Source organism: Psammomys obesus, unplaced genomic scaffold, assembly GCF_907164565.1.
Source record: "Psammomys obesus unplaced genomic scaffold, mPsaObe1.curated_primary_1811, whole genome shotgun sequence".
Taxonomy (NCBI): Eukaryota; Metazoa; Chordata; class Mammalia; order Rodentia; family Muridae; genus Psammomys; species Psammomys obesus.
In genome coordinates this window covers 5282540-5301642 of record NW_026596155.1, presented here as the reverse complement: position 1 = coordinate 5301642, position 19103 = coordinate 5282540, and the positions used below count along the sequence as shown (strand labels likewise).

Sequence of the window (19103 nt, the reverse complement as noted above, 5' to 3'; positions counted from 1 at the left end):
TATAAAATGTGCCACTTAACTACATGAACGCACAGTTCAGTAGTATTAAGTACTTTTCCATTGTCCCATTGTCACTCAGCTGCCTGTAGCTCCATCTCTGTCCTGCCCCTTGGCACATCCACTCTGCTTTATATCTCTAACTTTTCACTATTTTGATATCTCATATAAGTGGAATTAAACAACATTTGTCCTTTTTTGAGCATGATGTACTTCACTTACGATAATGTCTTAAATGTTAATTTATTTCATAGCATAAGATATAACAATAAGATTCTAATATCCCATATGTGTGCATTCTGCATATTACATTCTGTTTCTATATTCGCCCTCTGACAAACACTGGTGGTTACTATCATTTGTCTCTGGTGATGCCGTAAGCAGATGTCTGACTGAATTTATTACATCTGCCTTACTTTCGTACATGGCCATTTTGACCAGAGAGCCTAGCCTCAAACACGTAAAAGAGTTTGGTGTGGCTTCTACTTCACATGCTTATGAAACACCTTGTCATACAGTGGGGACAGACCCAAGGACCTGTTCCTCACCAACAAAATACACCAGAGGGGAAGGCTGTCCCAGTGTTTCGTGATCATATCTAAGGGACTCCGCAGCTGCCACAAAGAAGTGCCCTGTAGTAAGGAGGCCAGAGAGAGGCTCACATAGCAGGGAACCCTCAACAGGTCTAAGAGATCAGCCCTCAGCTGAAAACCAGCAAGAAATCTAGGGCCTCAGCTCTGTCCCCACAATGCACTGCATCCCACTAACAGTTATGTGAGCTGCCCTTAGAATAGCAGGACCCCAAAAGGCTTGCACATCAGTTATCTTGCATATCACATGTTTTCATTATGGTTCATAACAGTGGCGAAGTTATGGTTAGGAAGTAGCAATGAAAATAATTTTATGGTTGGGGGTCTCCACAGCATGAGGGACTGTATTAAGGGTCTCAGTGTTAGGAAGGCTGGAAACCACTGGTGTAGAGGGTGCTAGAAGAAAGCACAACTGGCTGATCCCTTCACTGCAGCCTTGGGACCTACACACGGAACACTGGGCCCCAACTGTGGACACTCTGAGGTAGCAAATACGTGTTGTTTACACTGCTAATTGTGAGACAATTTATCATGTGGATTTCTCTGAGTTCCTAGTCCCAAAATGTTTCAAGCAGTAACCTCTGCTGGTCTCCCCTTAACTCCCCTAACTGTGGCTTCTGGTAGGTAAACCACAGTCCAGCGCATGGCCCCGTACTCATGACTGTATGGACAGCACAGAGAAGAGCTTATGAGTTATTAAAGGGGAAAAAATAAGGAGAAAACACAATTCTGGGAAACTGTGGATGTGAGGGTGGAATCTGGAAGGGATGTACGGGCAAATCTGGGAGGGAGGAAGGAAAGGGTTAATCTGGGCAGGAGGAATATGCTCAAACTACATTGTACAAAATTCTCAATGACTAAAAATGTATTTTTTTTTAAAGAAACCGAAGGTGATGAGCATGACCTCCACAGCTTGTGAAATACTCTGTGGGGTTACAATGGCAACAGTGGCTTCACTATATTTAAAAGATTGAGCTTCATTGAGTCAGTATTCAGTAAATAACATTGATTTGAATGTGTTATTGTGCAAGGCTGTCTCACTGTAATAGGAATCTGTTGGTTACAGTCGATACAGTTTCTGTGTAGTATAAAAATATCACAGAGTTTCATCCTAAGAATGTAGTCCATGGGTAGTGTCCTCCGGGTTATCACAGTGCTTAAATATGAGTACTTGAACTCCAGACTATTCAAAACAATCAGGCTTCACATGCTGGGTATTTTTTTAGCCTCCCTTAAACATTTTCCTAAAGCCTAGCTGCTGACAGCCTGGAAGTAGGGGTTGCAGTAAGAAGGAATAAATAATAAATAATAATTATTATTATTATTCAGAAATAATAAATAATAATATTCAGAAATAATAAAGCAGAGCACTTGAGAGTTGAGAGCAGAGACAGTGTAAGTAGCTCAGAGCCCTTGTATTCCTAGAGAGAAGAAAACACAGAGGCCAGAAGTGAGAGGGGCCAGATGCCAGTGCTTGGAGAGGCCATTAATTCATTCAACAGCATCTCCATGACAAGGCAGTTGCACTTAATTCTAGACACATCTAAACCCCACGCCCCATATTTAACCTCCCCTTTTCTTTAAAACTTAATGACACCCCTCTTCACCCCAGTCCCCCAAAGTTCCCTAAACCTGGTTATGCAGCCCTAAGGGAAGCCATTTATGCTGAAGGCTGCATCTGGTTGAGAATATATATTGGACATCAGGTGGACTCAAACTGCAGACCTGCTTCAACAATCTATCAACACTACAAGCTTCAGTCACATGATAAATTACCCTGAGCTTTCATTTCACCTTTGGTACCACAGAGAAACCACATATATCTGATTAGGCAAGTCCAAAGCATCCAAGAGATAATGTATGGAAAACAAGGAGCATCTAATAGTTAAATAATAACTTTGCTTCCTCATCCCATCCCTCAGCAGCTAGCTGGACCTGGGTGTCTTTGTGAGCATTATTGTTATAAATCATAACCTTTGTTTCCAAACACACGGCCACCTTCCAGGAAACATGGCCCTTGGCAATCATCACCCAGAGCATCTAGCAAAAAGATCAAACAGCCAGATTTCTGTTTTCCAGTGCCTTCATCGGACTGAGCGTTTCAGTTGGCTTAGCTAAATAGTGAGATTAAGCTAGCAGTATTTTAAGCGTATGCACCAACTTTTTTGACTACCAACCTTGATAGATAAAAGCCTATAGCTCACGCTGAACATTTCTGATTGTCTACTAAAAGCTCTTGGGGGAGATGGAGAGAGGGGACATGAGGGTGGGACTAGGAGGAGAGGAGCACGGAGGCTGGGATTAGGCTTTAGAGTGATTAAAAAAAAGTTAAAGCTCTTGGGTAGCAATGTGTAAGTCACTAACTCAGCTTCTTTCCCCATCCCCCACACAACTTTCTGGTCCTGAAAACTCATTTCAGAGAAGCTTCTGTTGGAAGTATGATTTTTCATAGAGAAATAACAAAAGCAAAGAGTATTTTTCTTGGCTGTGTTTTATTTGTTTGTTTTGCTAATTATAGCATTTAAGTTATCTATTTATTATTATTTGACAGTTTACTGCAAGGCTTTTCAACCAAAATATGAAAAGTCCTATTCTAATTCTAATTTCGGAAAAATCGTGTAAGAGCAGAAGTTAAGAGCTGCTTCCGGGTCTTTAAATTCCCGTCCAGAAATGGAGAACTTTGCAACCTTCAATGAGTGATAGAATGCCACGTGCCTCAGTTTCCCCAAATGTAAAGTGGGTTGTGAGGCTCTACAGGGCTCTTAAATAAGCATCACATGTCTCCACATCTATACAATATTTAGACTTGTGCCTAATACACAGTTGCTGGTGTGTGTGTGTGTGTGTGTGTGTGTGTGTGTGTGTGTGTGTGTAATATGTAAACTGGGGGAATGACAATCTATAGCATTGTTGTATTACATGTTTCCATGTTTTTGAAGCATCAGTCTGGTGACTAGCAAACATTCATTAATATATCAACATTATTTCTCTCCATAGGAACTTTCCCGTTGAGTAAGGAAAACGTGTTTCACCGGCCCACACTTACTGCTCTGTTCTCTCTCATGAAAGGAGGCTCAAATAACAGCAGCACACTCTTCCTCACTCCTTTCCCACGTCTTGCATTGATGTGTGACTCATCACCATTTCCCACTTTTACCTATTCCGCTCCTGGGGTGGGAGTGACAAACAAAACTAATTGTCCTTCCTAAAACTGGAGTCAACATCTGAAGTTGATGGCAAGTCTTTGTCTTATCTTTCCTTTTCGCAGAAGAACAATAGTTTCAAACGATAGCTTAGGCGTTCTTCGAAGAAGGCGCTCATACCAGCCACTTACCAGATGTCTCTGATAAATTTGCCCGTGTTCCACCAGACATTCAGCATGAGCTTGTAATTTTGCTCTGCCAATGCTGGTGTTTGCAGAACAACATCTAGAGAAACAGAAAATTTACTTTCAGCAACTGGTCTGACCTTAGGATGCATGGCTACCTTGCTGCTCATAGCAGGTCAGACATGGACAGAAATACTGAGCCCTTCCCTGGTTTCAGCCTTGAGAAGCAATGGGATTCATTCAAAGAACCATGTGTGGTCTGCCATGTGGAACACAGCATGGCCCAAATCCACTCTTCATACCCTTTACCTTTATGGGCCTCTCTTGGAACATGGCTCATGCTAACCACTGGACCTGCACTGCAGGTCCTACTCAGCTCACATGGAAGAAAAAGAAGGCACCACCATTACTATCCAATAGAATATGTTATCATAAAGCATCTTAGGACCTGAACTATGGGACTGGGGTCTGTGGGTAGATCCACTATATCAGAGGTCTCTAAGTCATGTTTTAGATTCCAGCCCGAGTTCACCACCTTCTCTGGCACATGTGTGCCTGTCCAGATGAGAGCAGCAGGAAATGACCCCTAAGCTTCCTCTTGCTCCAAGGTCTTCTGACCCTTGCCTACATTACATGAAATCAGAGACTAAATGCTTAATAGAGTGTAGTGAGTCTCAAGCGAGTTAGGATGCACCGATAAACCTGGGTGCCTGTAATAGAAGCAGACGGCGTGCCGACTCAGCTGTCTGCTTCTGAAGCTCTAAACTGGTCCATGGCTCAACGCCAAGTAACTACAAAGCGTCGTGCACGTCCGGAGCCGCTTCACAGCAATTCTGCTTCGCGCCCACCTCAGTCTGTCAGGAACATTCACATTTCCTGTGGCTTCGCTTAAAACTGCTCTTACTTTGTCTGTAAAGTGTTCCCAAAGCCCACAGAGAGCACAGATCCATCACCGGTAATAACAGGTACAGGAAACAAATATTTTAGCATGGCAACAACCAATACTCTTTAGACACTTGTAGGTATGTAGCTGTAGATAACTGAAGTTGGAAATTCATTTTCTTACAGGCACTACACACATTTCAAGCATCCAAGGACCGTATTTGACTACTGGATACCACACTGGACAGTACAGGTAACAGGGCCTTTCAGTCATTACATACAAAGTTCTACTACACAGTACTGAACTACTCTAGAGCCTCATCCTTAAGAACAAACCTTTGACCTGTAGAAGAGAAAAGTTTCTACACCCCGCTGGTCCCCTGCCACGTCATTATAAATTCCCCTGCCTCAAGCACAGAGGTGCAATTGTGCAGGTTGCCTCTTCAAACTCTAAAAGTACATTCGACGAGTCCAGGTCAACAGACCTGGCATGAGCTGAGGCTACCTGGATACCAATGACGTTCACTCACCAGTCAGGGTGTATCTGAGTAGAGGTCTCATAAGTCACAGCCTTGAGTGTTGCAAGTGACAGGTGAAGCTCTTAATTTGTCATCCCACCAAATTTTAGCCTCTGGTATATACCTCCCTAAGTCTGTCCATTTTATGAGAGCTGTTAACCTCTGATAACAAAGTTACTCTTTTAAAAGAATATATCACAGTGATATTCAGCAGCTTTCTGAACAAGCATGAAGAGCAAAAGTCAACGAAATATATATATATATAATATAAATTTAGATTTTGATTCATCCAGGAAGCATTACAGATGCTCAATGAATAAATTATGAGAACCTAGGAATGAACGGAACACCCATTTTAACAGAGTGCATTCTAACATCCCTAGCAGATTCTGCTTGGAAAGTGGCTGTGTATATCAGGCCTTGTTAGTGACCAACACCCCATATTCCTAGTGCTCTGACTTCCAGAACATTGTTTCTTACAGTTTCTTCACTAGATACTCACGATTTATTCGGGCTTTTTCTCCAAAACTAGAAGTGTTTAGGAATGGAAAAATGAATTGCTAATAATGAATACTTATAAAACTCTGAAAAATTACCTCTGTGAATTGATTGAGTTAATTGTGCTCGACCAGCTTTTTTCACATCGACGGAGAAATGTGTTTGTATATTTATCAAGCACAGGCCTGTCAATGAAGGGTGATGGGTCCATACTCTACTTAAGTATTTCACCCATGACCTCAAGGCTCTATGGGAGCATATAAGAATTATTAGGGCATGGATTATCTGCTGCTCTACTTAGGACTAGTCCTTTTTTAAAAGCCAATTCATCTTTTGATCTCCATTACTGCAAAAAAAAAAAAAAATCAGCTGGTCCCTTTCTTTATCCTGACCTACCCATAGACTTGTGCCCATCCAGCCTGCGATTGGTATAAGAGAAATCACTGATAATCCTTACTCAGAGGCACACTGCCTTTTCTGTGATCCCTTCACTATACACAGAAAAACAAAAACATGGGGGTTTTAGAAATTCTAAGTGTATAAATAGTAATTTCCTTTACCATGCAAGAAGTAAGCTAACCAAGAAATTCAAAGAAATATGGTTGTCTTATATTGTTTAGACCTAAGAGAGTAGTGTTATGACTCAAGTTGAGTGAAGGTCTTTGGACAAAGCAAATGAACAAATCCTTGGTTTCAGGAGAAGAAACATAGTGGCTTACGTGGAGAGAAAGTCAAAGATTCGTTCTATGTTTTCTCATATACTGTCCCACTAATAAAACCAGATTCAATTTGAAAAGATTTGGGAATGGCAGTAAATGATCCATTACATATGCCCACATATATGTGTGAGAGTAATAAAAAATGCATTATATATTATACATATTATATGTGATATAAATTTATATATCAAAATACTTCTATCAAAAAGAACAATAAAATAATTATTATTTTGAAAGTACTAAATAGGTCAGACCTTTCTAAACCAACTAATACTAAAACTTTGGCCTCCACAAAACCCCCATAATGTCTACTAATAATTAGATTTCTTTCACCTAGAGAACTTATGATTAATAACCCAGTATGATTATTTTCCTTTCAAGTATTTATTGATCATTCACTGTTCCAACTGATGCCATTAAACCTCCCTTCATAATTTTGTTGTCAAGATTAATCAGCTATTTGTTTAACTTGGATGGTTTGTCTTGATTTATGTTACTTGTGCCAGTGAGTAAATTAAATTTTAATTTAATTTCACAGAACTTGCACAGAGATGCTGGCTCAGCCAAGATGTTATCAAGGCAAAGACCTCATGTCAATTAACACGCACTTATTGAAAGACCACGAAAAAAGGAGACTGTAACTTATCTTTCCAATCAATCTCTCCTAATCAGGAAATCAAACTTTAGTCTGAACTGCACTCATAGGTACACACTGGCATACCCTTAAGTAGAAGGTAGTGGTGAAATTCTACATCTTCTTTCAAATACATGATAAGAACATTGAAGACCTAAATTCCCAATTTGATCAACCCACTGTATGCCTGTGTCGAAATATCACAGTCTCACATACATACACACACTTACCACGTTGATTTAAACATATGAAAGGACATAAGTCTAATCTTAAAAATCAATTTTAACTTTCAATTTGTTCCCTTTGCCTAAAATGTTCCTTTCACCTAATTTCTGCCCGGTTTTCGTCCTTTGTGTCTGAGCTAAAGGTCACCTCATCCATCAGCCAGGCCGTCATGAGAATCCCATTTCTTTCCCCTTTTCTCCCCAACTCCTCCGACACCACCCACCACACTAATTCTGTTTGCTGCATCATTTATCCCAATTAATAACCATGCGGTCCTCATTGGTCTCTCTGCAGTCCTCATTTGTCTCTCTGCCGCGCTATCTCTCCCCACAGGAAGGAGAGATCTGTGTGTTTATCTTAAGCAGCCAGCGTGGTGGCTGGCAGGGCAGCCCTCAGGATGGACTGGGTGCGGATGACATCATCCTCCGTGAGTCTCCATCACGGTCCTTTCTCAGGACTCTCAAAGACCAGCGGCTGGGAAGCGGCTCTGCTGTACATGCTGTATCCCATCCGCTCCCTGTGCGCCGCCGTTAAGTCCGCTTCCTTACAGAGAGAAGCGCACCCTTCTTAAATAATCGGCCCTGCTCCGGGAGTGTCAAGAGAACAGAGATGGCATCTACCAAATTCGGTCTGTCAGTTGCACCTGTCTCAGAATCTACACACCCCAACCTCCGGGTAAAGCGCAATTTTAGACTCGAAGGAAAAGCCTCATGTTAAGAGACAGATTCTCCACGGAGAGCCCCATACCCACCACTGAGGTTTCAATGCCCCTGGCCGTTTAGGAAGCTTCAGGGTCACCTCCCTGGTCTTTCCTGCTGTGAAGGCCACTTTGAATGAGCAGATCACAGAGACCTCTTACCTGGAATCCTTCCTGACTCTTGCTTTCTCAAAGGAGAACTCGGGGGGCTTGTTGAGGTCATAGGTTCGGGTGGTCGGCTCTGCAGACACTCCAGCCTTCGCCCCCCTCCTGCTGTGCAGAGAGACCAAGCCTGAGGCCTTGCGGTGAACATCCAGAGGCACTTTGTCCGGGGAGGCCTGCAGTGGGCTTCCTCCCTGCACGTGGATCACATCCTGCAGCTTGTTGAGCTGGACACACTTGCTCTGAAGCTCCTCCGTGAGCTCCGCGATGGCCGCAGTCTGCTTGGCCAGCTGCTCCCGCAGCTCCTTCAGGTGGTACTCCCGTTCCTGAAGCTCCGCATCCTTCCTCCTCAGCTCACGCTCCAGCTCCACCACCTTGCTCCGCAGGGTTTCGTTGCTGAGGCTCCCTGGCTGGCCATCTGGGTGCTTGGCGTGCTTGGGTTTCACTGAGCCATTTCCCATGTTGCTCGGGAACCTAGGGAAAGGCACAGAACTAGGAATGAGCAAGCGGAGTCCCACTCCCAGCAGCCCTCCCCTCTCCAGTCTGCTTCATGAACAGACACACAGCAGTCATCATCCTCTGATGAGCAATGATCTCCTCCAGTCTTACAAGGGAAAGCAATGGCAGCGCAACTCTATCCCTCTACGGAGAGCCGTTAGCATTTGGGTTCCTTCTTCCCTGTCTTTTAAGCAGCACAAGCAACACACCTGAGCATCCTCTATAGATGGCCCAAGTCACCTTCAGTGGTTCTCTCTGGACAGGTCTCAAAAGCATCCCAACAGGATGGGGATTTGGATGTCAGCACGGCAGAGGCTGGATGCAAAGGAGCAGCCACAGCGACAGAGGCTTGAAAGAAGTTAATAATGCCCACCACTCTCTTTCTGTTACAGTCCAAAAGAGCTCCCCTTTTAGAAATCACACATTTGCATTCCTCACAGGTAGTGGAAGAGCTAGTGTCCCTTATTAGCAGTTTGTTCTTGCCTGGCACAGTAGTGCGTGTTGCCTTTCTGACAAGGCTAGTTGTTAAAAACTTTGAACTGTGATCCCCAAGGGGGAAAAAAAATCAGTATGAAGTTTCTTCTACATCCTTCATGTTAAGTCCCAAAGCCAAGCTGTGCAAACCGTGATGGCCCATGTTATGAAGCTCTATTCTTTTATTAAGGGTATCTTCAAGGCTCAAAAGATAGCTCAGTGAGTAGAGCACTTGCAGCACAAGTGTGAGGTGCTAAGTTAGTACCCACAGGAATTCTGGGTAGACGTGGCAGCCTGCCTGTATTTCCAGTGCCCAGGACACAGAAACAGGACAACTGTAACAAGCTGTGTAACCAGACTACCCGAAATGATGAGCTCTAGGCTATGCAGAGAGGCCATGCCTTGATATATAAAGCCGAGATAAATTTACAACACTTAACATCAACTTCTGGCCTGCTAGGCACACACACACACACACACACACACAGCCTCACGAAGACCCCCAAAGTTATCACCAATCCAATGAGCCTCAGTATAGTAGAGGAAGATCAGGGGTTATAAGGGATAATTTTAGTTAATTTGTCGTTTTTTTTTTTTTAAGTTCCAAAGCTATGGATTTATTTTAACATTTATCATAGATTCAAAAGGCTGGCACTAATACGTTTTGTTTCATTCATAATATTACTTCAATGGAAATCGAATAAGTTTAGATTTACTAAGCCAATTCCACATAAACAATAGTAAATTTTTAAAAAGCATATAAGGGTTGGAGGGATGGCTTAGGAGTTAAGAGTGTCAATTGCTTACAACTACCTGTACCTCAAGCTACCGGGGATCCAGTGCCCCCTTCTGGCCTCCATAAGCATTGCACTCATAGGCACCTACACGTAATTTTAAAGGTGAAAAGAAAAACCTTTTTAAAAAGTAAATCATCTGCAGGTCATAAACTTATATAAGCAAAATCACAGCAACAGAGTTTGCACAGCCGAAGTATGGCAGATGTTGCCCTAACTAACTGCTCTTTGCACACTATACATTCTAGTATCAGGTGGCATCGTCTGGGGAACCTTACATCAACTGAAAAACATCTGGATTAATTTGGGTTTTATAGAATCAGGACAGAGGATCAAAACCGAAGTTTACAGACACATATTTTGCAACTCCCACCACCAGATTTCAAGTTCAGGGAGACAAAGATCTTGACTTGATTTCCCTGGTTCTACCAGATTAATTGCAGCCTCCACAGAGGCTGGCTAGATGCAAAAATTTTAAACAGATGCAACCAGCCAATGTATGCTGCCTAAGATCAGGATGGAAAAGGGAAGTGATACATCTTTCAACACTGAACCACTCCTCACAGGATCCTCGCTGGGAGCAGCCATTAATAAACATAAGCTGTGTGGAGTTGCCGCCACGGGATGCAGACTTGTAGCAGACATAACCTTTAAGCTTCTGTTCACCCGGCAGCATTTATTATTCTTCCCCATTAACATGACATAGAAAGATGGAGGAGAGTAAAATTTAAAGAAGTGAGCCTGGACAGACTTGTATCCGGAATAGGCAACTCAGAGGCTGATAGATGGAGACTTGAGAATCAACTTAAATGATATTCTGAAAGGTACTCCCAAAGGTTGCTGAAATTAACATGTGCACAAGTTTCTATCAGGCAGCCTTAAGCCATCTTCCAGACAGACTTTTTGGTTTGTGAACTAGCATTTTCAGCCAAGGAGAGATAAGTAGGGGAAAGAATTGACTTATAGAGAACATGGCAAGCATAAGCAGATTTAATATTAAGTTAATGACTCATTCCGTATTCACGAAACAAGTGTTTACTAAGCCCTGAATGTCATGCATTCTGTCGAGGCATAGCCTCACATGGATTAGCACTTGGGTTTGACAGTGAAAACAGTTCTAACACACTAACTATGAGAAGGTCTAAAATCATTTCTGTCCTATGAGTGGAGCAAAATCTGAACCAGCCCAATCATTTCACAAACCCAAAACACAATTAAGTGCAGAATGTTAAATCCTCCCAAACACCACCTTCTCTCTATCTTGTCTGTTCCACGGAGGTCACTTCAGAAGCTGTATAAATCTTGTGGGCTATTCAGAATTCCTAAAACATGGAGAAATGAGAGCAACTAACTTACCTTTCAAGTTGCTGAATTAAACAGGTTACTAGGCTATTCGAGGCTACTGTGGGCTCTCACTTCTCCTCTTTAAGTTTTGCTGCTACCCCTAAAGCAGGGTTTCAAGTCTCTGGCCATATAAAACTTGATCAGATTCATGGTGTGCGCTTCTTAGCTGTCACTAAGGTAAGTAATTTCTCAAATATGGATTGCTCACCACAAGGAGAATTGAGCTGCAGGGTGTTGCTTCATCAATCTAGCAGCTACAGGTTATTAAAATAACGTGACAGGACAGTTCATGATGTGATAAGAAATGATTTTAGAGATTAAAAGCCCACTTTCACCTGAGCAGCAGATTCAGGCTAAGGGAGGAACCAACCTGCCCTCTCCCAGCCCCCTGTAAGTTATGTGGCATCTCTGATTTCATTTTTGTGTCTATAAAATGGGTATATTATCTCCATCTCACAAGGGTCCTGATGAAAATCGTAAAGCACCCTGTGTGATGTGAGGCATGTAGGAGACGTCAGGTACATTGGGGTCCTTTGAGCAGTATGGGACTCAAGAGGGGTTCGCACATCTCCATAGGAGGAGAACACAGTTTCCTTTCTGTATGAGGCAGAAGTATAAGGAAGTGGCTGCCTTCCAGACAAGAGGTCTTTAAAGATGCAAATGTTGCCTTGTGGGAGTGAGACCTTACTCTTTGTGGACATCACATTGAGAAGATATAACATTGCAGAGCAGCAACAACAAAGCAGGAAACAAGCCCTGCCCAAAGACTGGAGGTGGGAAGACAGTTTGAATGACCACAAAAAATTGTATCAAGAATTTCTACGCCTCCTTACGCTTGGCAACTCCTTGTACTTTCTGCTTATTCTCACATACTGAAGTGAAATTCTTAAATCAAAAGGCTCACTGAGTTATCTTTGGAGGCACACAACATTCCTCCTGGCAAGGGGGTACACTCCGAAGTCAGGGAGTAGAGAGAGTGGGCCACAGCGTTCAGCAAGAGGAGAGGATAATTCTGGAGCCTCCATCATCAACTAATTCCCCTTCTGCAGAAGAAGTTGCTCACAGAGGGGCCAAGGGACTGGGAAGGACTTTAGGCTGATTCATACCTGGCAGTCAGCGTGGCAAAAATGTGGCTTTCTTGTCTGCCCTGGAGCAGTTTAAAGCAAAAGCTTGGTTCCTATCTAGATAATATTTGTTGCTTCCTCTATCCAAGTAGAGTGTGACAGAAATGCATCCACATGAACAGAGAGTACATGCAAGCATACACACACATACATACACAGATACACACTCACAAATACACAGAGATACACACACATAGAAATAGATACACACAGAGAGATACACGCAAACACAGAGATACAGAGACATACTCATAGAAGTCAACAGAGAGAGATTCACACAGAGACATGCATGCAAACACACACATGTGACAGGGAGGAGGTTACTAGCATATCTATAAACATGGGGTATGGTAAAGTGCTGGCAGGAACTAGAGAGCCAGTGTCCTTGTCAAAGCACTTTTGATTAACTTTCTATGTCTTCAGCTACTAGACTTCAGAGATAAGAACACAAGAGACATATTGACACACAGACAGACAGACAAATAGATAAAACATTTTATACATCATTTGGAATCCTTAGAGGGTCATATGACATAGACGATGATAAGAACTTAGCACTGTTCCTAGTGTATGGCATTATGGCTTCATAAATACTAAATAGTATAATTATTGTTTGCATTATTTACCCAATTGAGTGGCTTATCTCAACCAAAAAGAGTGTTAACTAAAAATTACACCAAATAAGGAAGCTATTAAAGGAGAATAGTCAGAGGTCTGACTTCCCCACATTGTGCTCACCACACGGCTACAAGCACTGAGAGCCCTAGTGAAATAATAGCCAAGGAGATTAATGAAACATAGCAGCCCAGAAGTGGACTCAAATTGTGCAGTCAACTGACCCTTGAAAACAGAGCAAAGTGAAGCTGACGAAGAAAGGGGCCCATTTAACACCCGCATGCAGAGAAAGGATGAAGTCACCTAAATCACAGACTTGACAGCTTTTACAAAATTTAACTTGAGAGCACATCACAGGCCTAAGCATAAGACATAAAACCATAAACCTAGAAGAGAGCATAGAAGAAAGGCTAGATGAGCTTGGATTCCATGGTAACTTTTAAAATAAAAGACTGCAAATAATTGAAAGGAGAGATTGGTAAGTGTGTACTTTGTTAAGACTGAAATCTCTGCAAAAGAAGAGAATAAAACAGTCTGGGAAGAAACTTAATAAAGGAGGTGTGTTCTCAGCACACAACAACTTAAACAACCCTGGAAAATGGGCAAAGGACCTGAGCAGATATATCACCTAAGATTTATAGAGAACAAAGAAGAAAGGGAGGGGATACAGTCAGCTGTGAGTAGATAACTTCAAACTAATTTGGCAGGGAGAAACTAAGACACAGTGGTCACAGTCCGCCACACAGAGCACACCAAACCTGACATGACAGGGGCTAACAGGAAGGTTGGTGTGAACAGAGGGCCTGTAAGGTGATATGGTCACCTCAGAAGACATGGTGGGTGTTTCTCACTAAGTATCTTACTTCTCTGTGTTTATTCAATGAATCTCAAGGCTTCCTCAAAACCTTCAGCTTTATTCACAAATGCTGCAAGGTTTGAAGCAACTATGTCCTGTTGGTTAACAATGAAACTCCAGTCCATCCATTAAACAGATTATTCAAGAATAAGAAGCACTAGCCAGTGAGAAGACATAGAGGAACTTTAAATGCATGTCGCTAAGTGAAGAAGCCAACTGGGAGACCATACATGCTGTATGGGTCCAACGGTACGGCACTGTGGGAAGAGGTGTGGATGAGTGTCTGCGAGCGAGAAAGGAAGTGAGGCACACGGAGTGTTTGTGACACTGCAGCTATTCTGTATGGTGCTGCAATGATAGTTACGTGTTATTGTGCACTTGTCTCAACCCATGGAATATACAGTGCAAAGGATAAACCCAGTGATAACTGATGGATGCTAGTTAGGAATATGTCCATATGGTCATTGGTTGTAACAAACACTGAGATAGATAGATAGATAGATAGATAGATAGATAGATAGATAGATAGATAGATAGATATCACTGCTGCAAGGTATTACCAACTTAGGACTAGAGAGGTGGCCCAGTGGTTAACAGCACTTGCTGAACAACCAGAGGACCAGGCTTCAGTTCCCAGCACCCACATAGGCAGCTCACCACTGGCTGTAACTCCAGATTTAGACTTCTGATACCCTCTTCTGGCCACACACACACACACACACACACACACACACACACACACGGCACACTGCACACAGATACACACATGCAAATAAAGAAAAAAATAATTTTAAAAATAAAATAATCTGTTTTTAATGTCTTTAGGAGCAAAGGAAACTGATGGGGGGGTTAATGTTACATAGGAACTGTACTTTTCCATAAACCTAAAACTGCCCTAATGTAGAGGGGCCACTAATTAGAAAACAGAACACTTATTATGAAATGAATGCAAGAAAACCTAAAGCCTAATTCACTGAAGAAATGGGCTAAATGTATGATGGGTGGAAGGAAAGTAATGAGTAATAAGCTTAAAAAAAGTAATATAGTGGAGTAAGAAACTGAAAATGCACATGCCTTATTATGGTATCTGGGTTTTAATGCAAGCCAAGTTCTTTTTCAAGCTGTGTAGTCATATCTGTCCTTTAGAAGATAATGCTCCTGGAATAACTATGAAACCAAATGAAGAGAGCTTCGGGGAGGTAAAACAAAGGCAATTGCACTAATCCAAGTAAGAAGTGCTTATGAGATTAAAGTCAGCCCAGAGTCTCAAACTTCTTGAACTAGAGAAAATACAGACCATCTCCATGGTAACTAGGAGGAAAACATTACTACAGAGGATTTCATAGAAGTGACGGTTACAGGTAACTGCAATTTCCTTTCCTTCAAAAAGCCGAATACATTATTTTTTAAATCATATTGGCAGTTTAGCTTTAGAATTGAAGGAGGGGGCTTTACTGGCTTCCTTGGGTAAAATGCTAAGATTATATAAAAATGACGCATATCTCTATGACACTATTTGCTTGCCTCTCCAGGGCTCCTTTAGAAAATAATTAACCATCACCGAATATCTAAATCCTTGCTTCTCCTCCTTCAGGCAACCCATACAGAGTTGACCCTGTGACAGCTAAATCTCCTATCAGTGCTACAATTAAAACCCTCTTTCCACCTGGCCTGTGACAGTGGACAGGAGGCTCAGTTGGGAATCTGCTGCTGCTGCTTTATCTTTCCACAGCATCTCGATTTCAAGAGTGCTTTCCCCTCAACTCACAACCACAGGAGCTTGTCATACTGAAGTTCCCGCCACCCCCAGCAGAATTCACATCATGAATTTTATGAATACTATGTATCCTGTACGCTAAGAAGTTTAGGAGCATTCCATTCAGCTCTTTTGGCAGGGTGGGAATGCCACACAAGCATATAAACAATAAATACAGAAATGTGGGCTGGGATGCACAAACCAGGACACGAGAGCCGATGGGATCTGAGTGGTGATGAGATGAAAGAGAGTAAGACTTCATGGTCGCCTTGTGGCAACTGGACGAGAGGTGATGCCATTAGCCAGAATGAGGAGCTGAATGGGAGATGGAGTACCAGTTCAACTTTAGACATGGCCAGAATGAGAGACGTGCAAACCTCAAGCATGGAAATGCAGTGAGCAGTATTAAACAAGGGACTAGAGAATCCAACGAAAGTGAGAAACTTAATGTGTAATGTGAGAAACATCTTAATGTGCAGAGGCAGTAGACAAATACGTGGGAACTGGAGAGGTTCCCAGGGATTGGTGATCACAGAAGGAACGACAGCATCAAAATCTAAGTGTTAGACGGGAAAGAAGAGTAGATCTGTGGGAAGACGCTATCTGTTAAAGTGAGGAGGGCTCCCCACACAAAGAACTATAGCCAACTGGGGAGGGCTGGGGTAGCAGCGGTGAGCCTCCCCAGGGAAGAGCACACCCACCTATTGTCAATGCCAAACGGCCAGCCCTGAAGCAAACATACAGGCAGCACTATATGGACTGAACTGACGTGTGTATCACATTGTATGATATATACCATACAATAACAATGAAAAATGAGGCCATGAATTTGAATATGGAAGGGGTATATGGAAGTTTCTGAAGGGAGAAAGGGAAAGAAGAAATATTGTGATTATATTATGATCTCAAATATTTTTAATGATTTTTTTTTAAAGTAGAGGTGATTGAAAGTCAAATTGAGGGTGGAGTCTCTAACTGTACGTACGTAAGACAATGCGACAGATAAGTCCCCATGTTTTGATCTTGGGCAGGTTGGAGAAAGGTGTTGTTTCCATTCTGTGTCATTCATTCACTCTGTGGAACACATTCCATGGAGCACCATCTACAGCGACCCTCCATGACACTGACAGAAGGAGGGAGGGGTCATGCAGAAGGAGTCTTATGGAGACAGGAGATGTACTGAGTTTGAGATGCCCGTGTGCAAACAAGATGGAGATGCCTTCTTCAGAGGTCAGACTGGAATTCACAGGAATAGATGAGAACACCCAGGGAGGTAAGAAAGAAATGCCTACATTGCTGAGTGTAGACAGGCCATGCCTGTGAATATGTAATTTGTGGGAGAAGAAGAGGGGAAGCAAAAACTGGAAAAGGATAAGAAAAAGTTGTAGGAAGGAGGGACACATGATAGACAGCATAGAAATAGAAAGTTCAAGAGACAGCAGCCTACAGCTCAAATCCCAGATGTGTCAAAAGAAACGAGACCAGAGGAGAAAGTACAGAGCTTAGCCATTTCGGAAGACGGTAGACCTCCTTTTAAAAGTCCCGTGGAAAGAGCTGATGCCAGAGTTGGGATTTCAGGATGGTATTAAAGGGGCATGCTGCGAATTTTTACAGTTGTAGAAATAAGAGTGCTGATAAGCCCAGGATAATGAGCCAAGGAGGCTAGAGAAAATGAAAACATGGGAGAAGAGGGGATAATTGGAAAACAACCCAGAGGAATCAGACAATATGATGCTACAGGGCTTGGCCAACAGTGGTGCAGCACGTGTCTTCTTTCCCTGTGAAGGGAGTCCTCATCTGACTCCCGAGAGAACAGAGGTCTGGAGTCAAGGACTGTTAAAGGATTAGGCGGCATCACCGCAAAATGTTGATTCTTAGTTACACCGTGTTGTGACAGAGAAGACAGTCTAATTCTCCAAAGAGAATCCCTCACTCCATCATCTCATTACCCCAGTGTGCAATACGCAACAGGAACATGAGCAGCAGCTGTTGTATATTCTGTGGGCTGCTCGCCTTCTCTATGAGCTAAATAGAAACTTGCAAAAAGAAGAAAAAAAAAAACGAGAAATGGTTTCTAGGCGCTTGTGTGTATGGGGGTGTGGCAGGGAGCAGGTGGATGTTACATTCTCTTTAAGAAAAAAAAAATGCCCTTTTCCTACAGAACTTTGGAAACACGATGAAGAGGCTGAAAGCCAGGAGTCATCCTTTCTATTGGTCCCCTGTGCCGGGTCTGTTCTCAGCTCTGGCCTCCCTGCTCTGCCTAGGCACTCAGTTCTTATCCTTGAACCTATTTCTTTTTCACTCATCTCCAAAGTGGCTGGTTTCTTGGCGTCCCTTTGCTCTTTTCCCTTCTTGCAGAAATGTGCAAGCGTCTCAGGGTGCAGACTGACAGGGCACCCAAACAAGTTTACACGCACCTGTACAAAAGTCCTTGCTGGAGCCCTGCGTGCCCCATAAGCTATTCAGACCTTGGAGAACAAAGCCAGGAGGGCATACCGTGACAGCACCTCTGAGCCCCCCAGCCCAGCCGAACCCAAACGACGTTGCAGCCACTCTGTGCTACAGACTCAACTGCTGTATGGGGCCACCGGCGCCACACGGAGAGAACGAAAGGTGCTCCCATATCCACACGCAAACAGGACGGGAGACCGGCTAGGTGGGGGAGAGGCACACACCGCGCAACGCACGCCGAGAAAGCACCCTCGTGTCCCCACTCCCGTCCCTCGCCGCGCGCCCCCTCGGGTGCCCGAGCCCCCCAGCCTCACCAGGCCGCCGGGTAACTTTCCAGGTGCGCAGCTCGTCCCCTCTGCGCGGCCGCCGCAGCGTCTCGGCGTCCTCCACCACGCCGCCCTCCTGCGGCCCCAGCCGGGCTCGGCTCAGCCCTGCGCCCGCCGCGCCGTGCGCACCGTGCGGGGGTCCGGGGCTGCTGGCGCCGCCGCTCGCGCGCGCTGCGTGGGAGCCGGGGACGCGGCGGGCGCGCTGCGGGCAGGAGCTGCGGCGGCGGCGACGTGGGTTGCTGCCGCCTCGCCGGTCCGCGGGGGCCTCTGCGAGAAAGGAGGCGCGCCGGAGGGAGGAGGGAGCTCGGCGGAGAGGAGGGACGGAGGAGGGCGGGGGTCAGCCCGGCGTGGCGTGGGAGAGCCTGGAGCCCGCTTCCTTGAAGGTGGGGTCACCCGCGCTCGCCGGCGCGAACCTGTACTCCGGAGCCGGCCTGCGGCGACGGCGACAGTCTGCACTTTATACCCCGAACCTCCGGAACGAGGCAACTTAAGTAGGGCGATAGCATCGTGGATACGGGCGGGCGGGTGGTTGGTTGTGTTATTATTATTTCTATTTCAAGTGTGTGGGCCGAGGGAGAGGAAAGTTAAGGGGGTGTTCATCATCGCCTTCCCTCT

The 19103-nt window shown here is 44.0% G+C and overlaps 1 protein-coding gene across 2 annotated transcripts in view; it reads right to left on the bottom strand.

Annotated features, from left to right (window-relative positions):
* Prkg2 (protein kinase cGMP-dependent 2) overlaps positions 1-18558 on the bottom strand; it is a 106308-nt gene extending 87750 nt beyond the window's left edge. For both annotated transcript variants that reach the window (XM_055594603.1, XM_055594604.1), the window contains exons 1-2: positions 18477-18558; positions 8251-8724 (exon numbers count right to left, since the gene is read on the bottom strand). In XM_055594603.1, the coding sequence (XP_055450578.1) occupies positions 8251-8711 (461 nt within the window). In that variant the 5' untranslated portion in view covers positions 8712-8724; positions 18477-18558. The remainder of the gene's footprint in view (positions 1-8250; positions 8725-18476) is intronic.
* Positions 18559-19103: the final 545 nt, after the last annotated feature.